This window comes from Gigantopelta aegis, chromosome 8 (assembly GCF_016097555.1).
Source record: "Gigantopelta aegis isolate Gae_Host chromosome 8, Gae_host_genome, whole genome shotgun sequence".
Classification (NCBI taxonomy): Eukaryota; Metazoa; Mollusca; class Gastropoda; order Neomphalida; family Peltospiridae; genus Gigantopelta; species Gigantopelta aegis.
Window position 1 is genome coordinate 7,211,374 of NC_054706.1, and position 12,350 is coordinate 7,223,723.

The following is a 12,350-nucleotide window of genomic DNA, read 5'->3' on the forward strand; positions in this document are numbered from 1 at the left end:
ATACATGTATATAGTACAACAGACCGGTGATAGATTACAGGTATACAGTACAACAGACAGGTGAGAGATTACAGGTATACAGTACAACAGACAGGTGAGAGATTACTGGTATACAGTACAACAAACCAGTGAGAGATTACAGGTATACAGTACAACAGACAGGTGAGAGATTACAGGTATATAGTAGAACAGATAGGTGAGAGATTACTGGTATACATTACAACAAACCGGTGATAGATTACAGGTATACAGTACAACAAACAGGTGAGAGATTACAGATACATGTATATAGTACAACAGACAGGTGATAGATTACAGGTATACAGTACAACAGACAGGTGAGAGATTACTGGTATACAGTACAACAAACCAGTGACAGATTACAGGTATACAGTACAACAAACAGGTGAGAGATTACAGGTGTATAGTAGAACAGACAGGTGAGAGATTACAGGTATACAGTACAACAAATGGGTGAGAGATTACAGGTATACAGTACAACAAACGGGTGAGACATTACAGGTATACAGTACAACAAATGGGTGAGAGATTACATGTATACAGTACAACAAACAGGTGAGAGATTACAGGTATACATTAGAACAAACAGGTGAGAGATTACAGGTATACAGTACAACAAACGGGTGAGAGATTACAGGTATACAGTACAACAAACCGGTGAGAGGTTACAGGTATTCGGTAGAACAAACGGGTGAGAGATTACAGGAATACAGTAGAACAAACAGGTGAGAGATTACAGGTATACAGCAGAACAACAGGTGAGAGATTACAGGTATACAGTAGAACAAACAGGTGAGAGATTACAGGTATACAGTTACAGGTATACAGTAGAACAAACGGGTGAGAGATTACAGGTATACAGTAGAACAGACAGGTGAGACATTACAGGTATACATGTACAGTACAACAAACGGGTGAGCTTAGCTTAGTAACTGGTTTAACGTGTCCATATACCAATAGGGTTTCGAACATGCCTATCCTGAGCCCGGCCTCCGATAGGATCGGGGGTCTGACTCGGGACAGGGATAACCTAACAAATATGGTCAATTTGGAAATTTTGAATATTAACGCCAAAAGTATAAAAAAAGGGGGAAATTGGGGTTAATGAGTTTTGGCTGCACCCTTAAAGAAAAATATTAACATTCCTAACCTATATAATGTAAATGCCCCTGTAATAAACGGCTACCTGTCTGACGCGGCCACCTAAACCGGATCCCAAATCACTAAAATACCTGTATTAAGCGGCCACAGTAAATGTTTACTATTGTATAAAAAGGGATATTTTAACAACGGCGACAAGTTGCAGCAAATTACCGATCTTCACACCCTTTCAGTCCCAACATCTCTACTTTGAATCAGTTAAGAAAGTATGACTCTGGAATGCATCTAATTGCCTCTGGGCAGGCTACGCTTGACATTCGTAGATTCACTTACTATGACAATACGCCGCATGAAGTAGGAATTAAATAATTAAATGGGGTAATTGCCTGCACTCACCACGCATGTAAAGTGCCTATATACCAGTCGAACTACAAACTGCAGGCCTAGCTCAAAATTTAATGTTAAATAATTTCCCACCTATCAAAGTACCCTACAGTTTTAAGATGAACATCAGGTTGAGGTGTGATGTTTCAGATACATGTAACTTTTTAAGATGCACATAAAAATCAATGTTTGGTACATTTTTTTAACATTGACAACAAGAATGGACACTTCAATTAAAAAAAACCCTGTAATGTTTACACATATTTCTATACTGAACAAAAAAAGAAACTTCCGATTTGTACATATAGTATTTGTTGTGTTAACGAATTCATTATGTAATGAAATTATATAGGTAGTATTAGCCTTGAGCTGTATTATCAGGATTCATGAATTTTATCGATTATTTTTGCACTGTTAATCGTCGACAACGTGAAATTCAATTTGCATGTGCATGCATGGTTCGACATGTCCCGTGTAGTATTCGGTTTTTTGTTTTACTTGTCTTACTGACATTGTTGTCAAGTGAACGAAAACGCTTCAAAATTTGTAAAAAAATTAAAGTTTTTTACACTGTAGCATTTTTAGTATGCCAAGAATACCCAATAATTTACGCGAACGGGCAATTGGCATGCTTAATGCTGGCATGTCGACAGAAGACGTTGCAAGGCATGTTGGGAGTTCTAGTCGAGCGATACGAAATCTTCGCGTAAGATTTCGAACGACAGGAAGCACCAACGACTTGCCACGTCGTGGACGTCCGCGTGTTACAATGCGTGGTCAAGACCACTATATCATGAACACGCATTTGCGCAATCGATTCCAAACTGCCACTGCTACCGCTGCTAACACACCTGGGCTTCATAATAACCGAATCAGTGGGCAAACTGTTCGTAATCGTCTGCGGGAGAACGGTTCACATCCACGACGTCTTTACGTCGGATGCGTTTTAACGCAACGTCATCGTCTAAATCATCTTAATTGGGCACATGTACACACACGTTGGATACGGCGACGCTGGAATACCGTTCTTTTTTCGGATGAATCCAGATTTTCTTTACAACGTGGTGAAGGCAGGGTGCGCATCTACCGTAGGAGAAATGAACGCTATGCTGACTGTTGTGTTCTTGAACGAGATCGTTTTGGGGGTGGGGGTTCTGTCATGGTCTGGGCAGCCATTGCCCATGGTTATCGTTCACCACTAGTCGTCATTGATGGCAATTTAAATGCTCAACGTTACCGCGATGACATTCTCGCTCATCGCGTCATTCCTCTGTTCCATGACAACATCAACATCTCGATTTTTCAGCATGATAATGCCACCTCTCATACAGCTAGAGACACTGTAAATTTTCTTAGGACAAATAACATTGATTTCATTGATGACTGGCCCGCTAAAAGTCCTGATCTCAACCCCATCGAGCATGTCTGGGATAGTCTGGACAGACGATTGAGGCGTCGTCCCAACCCACCCGCTAACGTCAACGAACTTCGTCAAGCGCTCATTCAGGAATGGAACAATATTCCACAGGCAGAAATCAACACTTAAGTCAATTCTATGCGCCTGCGATGCACTGCAGTGGTCAATTCAAGAGGTGGTCATACCCGTTATTAAGTGGGTGGGTTTTTTTTTAACCCCTGCCACACTTGATCAAAATTTCTCCCAGTTTCTGTTAACCTATGGCCATTATTTTTGCACCAAACGATGCATCATGGAACACTTTTTAAACGCATATATAACAATTATTCCCCCGGTTTGTTTTCATCAAGCAAAGTTAGGGGAAGTTTTTTATTTTGTTCAGTATAGTATGTTTTGCAACAACAATTGCAATAATATTGATGTCATTGATAGCAGGCCTTCAGATTTCATGTATATTCCGGTATCGTGTCTGTAAAATTATGCAACCAAAATTTTGTTTCCCATGATTATTATATCGAATATGACTATTCAATGAAAAAGTGTTTCCCCATGATATTTGAAATCCTATGGCCTGTGATAGTATCTTTAAACATTGCACTTATAATGTAAAGAAAGATTTTTATATATCCCAGTAGGCTAAGCATGTTGACAAATCCCAATTGTTAAATATTTGCCCATAATTTGGGCTGGTTTATTATGGGTATATACTGTAAACTGGATTAATAGAGTGATGTTTTTTTTCTCTCTCACACATGCACATCTTGGCATAACAAGCCTTAAGCTAACCTGGAATATAATGCATACATATAAATTACACAACTTTATTTATAGTCATTTATAGTTCTATCTATGAATGTTTCCTCAATGGACGTCAAAATTTGTTTTTCAACTTTATTATTTTAAAATTTTAATTTAATTTTTCGAAGTTTTATTTTTTTTAAATGTTTAAAAACATTTTTAACATGCATTGAGATGGATATCTACAGAGTACTCTTGTTTTAACATTGACAACAAGAATGGACACTTTAATAAAAGCTGTAATGACTTTACAACTCTGACAGTTGAAATTGTGTAAACATAAAACTCATGCTTGAAAAACATCTTATTTAATATTTGATAGCAGGCCTTCGGATTTCACTAAAATGATTGAAATTTTCAGTACCATATCGGTATCGTGTCTGTAAAATTATGGAACCAAATTTTTTATTCCCATGATTATTATATTGAATAAGACTGTTCAACGGAAATTATATATATATATATATATATATATATATATATGTATGTATGTATGTATGTATGTATGTATGTATGTATGTATGTATATATATATATATATATATATATATAAAGTTTTTTAAAAACAGTTTTCCATTGGTTCCCATGATCGCAAGACACAGGACTTAAAAAGTGTTTCCCCATGAATTTGATATCCTATGGCCTGTGATAGTATCTTTAAACATTTCATGTATAATGTAAAGAAAGATTTTTATATATACCAGTAGGCTAAGCATGTTGACCAATCCCAATTGTTAAATATTTGCCCATAATTTGGGCTGGTTTATTATTGGTATATACTGTAAACTGGATTAAAAGAGCAATATGTTTTTTTCTTTCACAAATACACATATTGGCGCAACAAGTAAATTTCGCAAAAATAAAAACGTAGCTTTAAGCTCACCTGGAATATAATGCATGCATATAAATTACACGAGTTTTGATTCGCCATGAATGACGCCATATTAATACGCTCATTTTTTTTTCTTCTGATTTATAGTAGTTGTTTTGGGCATAGCATTGATTGCCTTAGATTTGGTACAGTTTAAAGCCAAATACGTAACTATCCTTTGGTCCCTGAAAATGCTCTAATTGACAGGTTTTTTAATAATACCAACATCCTCTAGTAGCCATATTCTTACATAAAAAGAATATACATGTAGCTGGCTGAAACCTGAGCTAGAAACATCCCTTTCAGTATAATAATTATGTTCATGACAAACATTTCTTGAATGTTTTAAAACAATATTGTAATCCCTGAAATATATGTAAGCTGTAAGGACTAAAGAGATTCTCATTCAACTACAAAATCAATTGTTTGTTTTTTTCATCTTTCTTTATAATTCCTCGAAAGTGATCTTTTAAAACATCAGAGACAACCAATCACAACAAGTGTTTTATTCTGTTAACACTCGTATGGTTTCCTATTTTGTAATTAAGTGATTCGATTTATTCTGGAATAGACTGATGCTGTTTATAAGGTATAAAAACAAGTTTATTCTATGTTTGATAAAGGGATCATGCAAGGGGGAGACGTGGGTGAAATAATCACACCCTTTCATACTAAATTTTGCCTAACTTTTCATCCATGACTTTTTTCTGTACATTTCACCTCCACAACAAACAAACAAAACAAAAATAAAACCTGCTGACAAATGCTGTGGACGTGAATATTGAAAAATACAAACAACACTGTCAGCATGAATACTGAAAAAAGGAAAAAGACTCAATGTGAACATTGAAAAAAATCAAAGCACTATGAACCTAATGACTGAAAAACAAACCACTATGAACCTAATTACTGAAAAAACAAACACTGAACCTAATTACTGGAAAGAAAAAAACCCCAACCTAATTACTGAAAATACCCTAAAGCACTGAACCTAACCAGCCTCGGTGGTGTCGTGATTAAGCCATCGGACATGAGACTGGTAGGTACGGGGTTCACAATCCAGTACCGGCTCCCATGCAGAGCGGGTTTTAACAACTCTGTGGGTAGGTGTAAGACCACTATGTACACCTTCTTCTCTCTAATGGTGTTCACTGTTTTACAGTTCACAGTTCAAAATGATAACATATTTATATCTTTAGCATTTTGTCTTTGCTGTTTACAGTTCACAGTTCAAAGTAGCATATTTATATCTTTAGTGTTTTGAGTTTGCTGTTGTAAATTCACAGTTCAAAATGATAACAATTATATCTATAGGATGTATACTACCAAATCAAATCCCATAGATAACAATAGTAATATATGTGGCTAAAACTCTTACCTGCAGCGTATCAATCAACATAAACACCACAGATATAAATACTACCACCCCTCACCCTTAAAGTGGTACTAGATGAAATAAAATTACATACATTTTTTTGCCCAGATGAAACTATTTTTTTACAGCCAACACACTCACATTTATCGCCAATGACAGGACTCTATCAAAACTTGGGTGCACCTCGAACTTCAATCTAATTAAAATTAGCTCCACTATTACATGTGGATCTAACACCAGCCAGTTGGAGCTCATGTCCACCAATCAAAACCTTACTTGCAGAATCCTGCCAGTGATTTAAAAATAATTTGAAAACATTCCGAATTATCCTGAGGGTATACGACATGTTTCATGTGAATTACGAATAACTTAAAACATGTTTTATTTAAAAAAATTAATAATTTGTAATGTAAAACTGAAGACTGATTTAGTTTTAGTTTTTTTTATAAATAAATAAATAATTTGTAATGTAAAACTGAAGACTGATATAGTTGGGGTTTTTTTATAAATAAATAAATAATTTTTAATGTAAAATTGAAGACTGATAACCCACCCCGTACGTATTGGTATGGTTCGCTGTACTGCGGCCACTAAAATAGACTCGCCCGATATTTTTAGAATTTGTATGCTCCCAAATAAGGTTATAAAAGGCGAAATGTGATTGGTCAATATTTAAATTATTATTTACAGACGAAATGTTACCTGGACATTGGGGACTACGCAGTGTTGTTAGCAATCTGATTAAAATTAGTTCTACTGATCTAAATAAGGCATTCGTAATTCACATGAAACATATCGTATACCCTCAGGATAATTCGGAATGTTTTTAAATTATTTTTTAATCACTGGCAGGATTCTGCAAGTGAGGTTTTGATTGGTGGACATGAGCTCCAACTGGCTGGTGTTAGTTCCACATGTAATAGTGGAGCTAATTTTAATCAGATTGCTCGAACTTTGACCCAGCTGGAAGTTATTTGGTTTAGTACTATGTACCTATATAATACTGATAACATAATTTTTCAAAACGTGTCCAGCTATGTGTTGTTATGACAACCAGGATCTGTTGTATTCTGACATAAACTGACAACCTCACTGAAACTGTTGTTTCTACAATGCAACCTAATATAATGTACACCTCATAATGCATATATATTGCGCACAGTTTTGTACAAATGCAATATGTCACATTAAAGGCATATTGTCACAGACCACTGACCTATTTAATGGTCTAACAAATATAATTTGATTTGTCCCTAAATGTACTTTATTCAACCATCTTCATAACCACCATACTCCATTTATTAATGACATTTGTAAAAATAATTGAATTATGGCAATGGTCCATAATTCAAAAACTAAAATTGCCGAGAGGGATAACATGGATTTCACTTAAAGGGACACACCCTAGTTACGGCTAATTGTTAACCATTACGGCGTTGTTTTTCGCTATTAAACCAATTTTTTCACAAATAAAATTGCACTTTACTTACCGTTTATTATTTAGAATATACATTTCCATTCACCTGTTTTTTGGTAATCCTGGTTTTTGTAATACCACAAAATGCATTTTTTGTATTTCATAAATGGCATGTGCCTCTGAGAAAAAATCGTTGAGCAGACAAGGTCTAATCTATTTTTAGAGGGGATATTTCCATTTCAATGTCACAGACGTTGGTATACCACGTGACCGTTATCATTTTGGTTCGGTTTGTTTTCTCGTTCACGGTTCGTGCAATCAACATCCGATTTGTTGTTGTTCATTTGTGAGATTTTTCTTCACAGTTCGTGAACATTTTCAGTAACAATAAAGTTCAGACAAGTAAGTGTCTCAATACAAAACGTTACAAACCCTTAAAACCAATAATTTTGCTAAGTCTTACAATATCTGGAGAGGGAATACAACCAGGACAGAACAGTTGGAAACTGTCCAGGAGAGGTGAAAGGAACGCACCCCAAGTCTGTGAAATTTGTCGTGACGTAGGCATTGTTGTGCTTCGAGCGACATCTACCGGTGACATCAGAATACTAACTTTCAAAATTATTTCAAGCAATTGGGACATGGGGATTCCCATGGTATTTATCGATATAAAACCTGCTTTTTCACTCCATTTGATAAAAACGTGATCTAAGTGTGTTACAGGTTTTTAGATTAACCAAATTATAATTTATTTTCGCTGGATGAAACTAGGGTGTGCGGCTTTAAGGTTCAGTTAAGGTGATGCGATAGCTAGATTTTGTTTCCAACAGTTACTGTAATTTTTATTTATTATCCATTACTTATTTAAGTTCCTTAAATCTGTGACAGTTCGCCTTTAAACAACAAAATGTTTTAAAATAAAACTCCTGAAGATATTTTCTGTCAGTTGTGTGTGTGTGTGTGTGTGTACTTAGGTATGTATGTAGAGACAACAAAGAAGTCAGAGTACCTCTACCCCTTTAAAGAAAAGAATTCTATTAAATCATATGCACTTGACTGACCCCTAGATTATGAAGACCTCAACAGGCTCATCAAAAAAATATCGGTATTAAAAAAAATACACTGTCTGAGGAAAGAAACACCAACATAACTGTACCTGTGTGAAGTAATGATTTAATGTCCTAAACATTAGTGTTGGGAAGAAATCCTGTATGCTGGATGTGGGTGTCTTCAAGTAGATGTGGGAATTTTAAATCCATCATCGGCCATGCTGATTTTTATAATGAACCATCAAAAACATTGGCAGCCACCAATATGCCTGACTATATTTTATTTATACCCTACTGTAGTTGGAGGTTTTAATATATCTCAAAATATCATCCAGCTTTCACACATTTTTTTAAATTAATTACTGAAAAAACCTTTTTAAATGACGTAATTACCCGAACATTTATTTTCTTGCATTATTTTCTAATCCAGATGAATACAATGTGTATATTGGATGTATTCCTACAATCTGTAATCCAGCATTTTATTTAGTAGTAACATTGGGTAATACAGCTTTAACAATAAAATATATTATCAATTTACTCCAAGGCAGATAATCAAACCTGAAAAAATTGGTTCGGAATCTCATGAGAATTTCATGAGAGCAAACTAAGTGATTATTAAAACACAAATTTGATCTGCAGATTTAAATATATGTTTAACAAGATTATTGTTATATATAAATAAGAACAGAAGACACAATAGTGACAACAGATTTAATTATGTCTTTAGTAAAGTTTTTCTTCAAATTTACTTTAAATTTTGCCTAAAACTACAAATGTGTCTAAAATATAACTTAGCACCCTATAAATATGTCAAAATGACAATAAAAATCAAGTTCTTTACAAATTTGAGTTTTCAGAATTTTATACATGAGAAATTAACTTTATCTCGCCTTCATGTAAAATTCTTTAATCTCATTGGTTGTTTGCCGTTAGACAAATCCCTTATACCCCTGTGGGCGGAGCCAAATTCTCTTATACCCCGTCTGTAATTTCCAACAGTTTCCAGCCACCCCAGTTAATGCTAAAGCAATAATTAGATTATAAATAATATTGATAATCAATCAAGTATACATAATTAATTTTATTTTTACTATAAAATACACTATTTCAATACTTTCAAAAGCTGCAATGTTGAACTCGGCCACCTAATTACGGTCGTGGTGTTATTGTATTAATGCGCGATTGTTGTTGTTTTTTATTTTTAATATTTTTATTTTTTTACTACATACATTTCTGATAATTAATATTAATATCTGTTTCAGACAATTTCGTATTACAAACATTTGAAGTTAAAAACTCGTTTATTGATGGAACTATCTTTTGTCACTGGCAAGTGGTTTCGTTCGCGTCCGCGTGGTACGGCTCCGTTAATAAATTGTTAACAATTATTGTCTGGTGTTATTTTTATGGTTTAACATGTCGGCAAGATAAATTCGTTGTAGAAGCATCTCTCGGGGTATATGGCTTTTTATGTACCCTCTGTGTGCTCTTTAAAAGAACACACAGAGGGTACATAAAAAGCCATATACCCCTCGTGATGCTTCTACAATTTATAATGTTAATGGAAACTAAAGACATTAACCCACTATTGGCACATGTTATTTTTAATATAAAAATAATAGCTATTAAAATCTTAGTTCAGGTTGCCTATATATAATACCATATTTAAGAGCAGTTGTATATGGCAAGTCAAATACCATGTAAAAAGAAATTATTGAAATCTTTACAGTATGAATTATAGGCCAAAACCAACTTTTCCTCAGTGCTAACTTTGATTGAAACTCCCTTCAGAGCCATGTACAGTGATCATTGTCAAGGTCAAGGCCATTGTAAACTTGCATGGTCAAGTGACGGTTAATTAATCAACCAGTATAGTTTAATTAAATAAAATGACAAAATCATAATATTTTTTATTATGCACTGAATATGTGCTATATAGGGTGTATACTACCAAATCAAATCCCATAGACGACAATAGTAACATGTGGCTAAAACTCTTCCCTGCAGCGTATCGATCAACATAAATGCCATGGATATAAATACTACCACCCTCACCCTTAAAGTGAATCAGAAAAAAATTGAGGGTCAAGCTGCTCATTTCTGAGATAGCGGGTAGCATCTATGACTACCCTAGTTTTGCTCAAAATTGGAGTACTTTTTTTTACAGGTACCCCATACATGGTTCAAGCACAAGGCTACTTGACACAGTTGTACTAGATGAATAAAATTGCATGCATTTTTTGCCCAGATGAAACTATTTTTTTTTACAACCAACACTCATATTTATCACCAATCACAGGACTTGTGGTGTTCACTTCTCTGTCAGAAGTTTGCTGCACCTTGAACTTTATCATATAATCTCAAGCTTAATGTAACATGTTTTTGTAAACTGTACACGCAACTTTAATTCCAGTCTGCCATTACTAGATATTCAAATGACGTAAGAATATGTGGCGTGGTGTATTTTTGAATGGAAATGAGGTCAAACTCAAATGACATCATTTTGGATGTCCTTACATCAAAACAAACTAGGGCTTAACGTTTTTTTGTTTTCTGAACGCTGGATAGCTTTCAGTGTCAAATTGCCATTGAAATGTTTTTATTCGATGACTATGAATGCATACGTCAATTATGGAGTGTCACCCAAGTACGTTTGCTTAAATGTCAATAAACCTAGTGCCGTGACCGAGATTAATTTACATCTAATTTGCAAAGTTATCAAATTCTTAAAGTATGTGATCTGAAAAATATCACATACTTTGATTGCACTGAAAATGTAAGATATTATATGATAATGCATATTATTTAGTTGTTTATTATCTTTTCTGTTTTTGTGTTTACTTTCACAGTGCCTGCTGTTAAACGAGGATATGGAGGCAAAGTGCTTTCAGTTAAATCGTGTGGCTATTGTCTCAAAGATTGCTGATGATTATTGATCATTTATTGAGCCACCAGATTGTAACAAATGCCATGGTGGAAATAGTGAAGGTAAGAAACCTGTATATTTTTATGGTTCACTGACTTTTTACTTTCTTGATCAGAATTTAGTTAAACAAAACTTTACTTTCATTTTTGTTAAATTCAGAGCAGATGTACACAAATTTGTCTGTTTCTTTTTAATTAGTAAGAGCTCTTCATTTTTAAAAAGTAATAATTCAGTAAATCAAACTGTGATAGCACCTTCAATAATAATGACATGCAGGGTTTATTCTTGACCCCATTTTTTAAAATAGTAATTTGGCAAATTTAGTCAGATTTCTGACTAAGTTCGCCCTCTGGTCCACATAAAAATACATGTACTATGATGTAGTGAAGTCATATATGGTAATATATTGAAAATGCTTTACAAGTTTTTAAGACTTCTATGTGTTTTGTTATTCTTGCCATTTGATAGGTCAAAGGAACCCTGTTGGATAAGATACGGGCACTTCTTGACATCCTGGCGAGGCGACAAAAGGGAACGTTTTCTGTTTTCTGTCAGGCTTTGGTTCTGGTGGGCCACCAGGATCTCTGTCAGAAATTGGTGAACACCATGAAGTCTCTAGACCCTTCCTACATTTTCCTGCAGATTGACAGCAAGTCTGAGTCTACCTCCGGGCCCAACACGGGCCATGTGACTACAGAACAACAAACAGGTGAGAGGTTGTAAAGGATTTCATCTGAATATGACGGATCCCACCCCTTTAATGGGAGGGATTTCCGAAGTGTACCCGCATCCAGCTACCCCTTTCGGTTGTAGACTTGCGAACTGAAAATCCCGCCTAGTGGAAATAGGTGACCTTGGTATACCTCGACCATATACTAAATGTAAACAGATTAAATAACAACATGACAGGTTATATATTTATTTCTAGTAGGTAGCATAGGACATTCAACATATAAAATAATGATAAACTCTTCAATGATCAAATCCC

General features: G+C 34.8%; 1 protein-coding gene across 1 annotated transcript in view; it reads left to right on the top strand.

Annotated features, from left to right (window-relative positions):
* Positions 1–12,350, top strand: part of LOC121380065 — a 33,639-nt gene that overhangs the window by 9,407 nt on the left and 11,882 nt on the right. Inside the window, exons 5-6 of the mRNA XM_041508808.1 lie at positions 11,286–11,424; positions 11,831–12,071. Of these exons, the coding sequence (XP_041364742.1) occupies positions 11,362–11,424; positions 11,831–12,071 (304 nt within the window). The 5' untranslated portion in view covers positions 11,286–11,361. The remainder of the gene's footprint in view (positions 1–11,285; positions 11,425–11,830; positions 12,072–12,350) is intronic.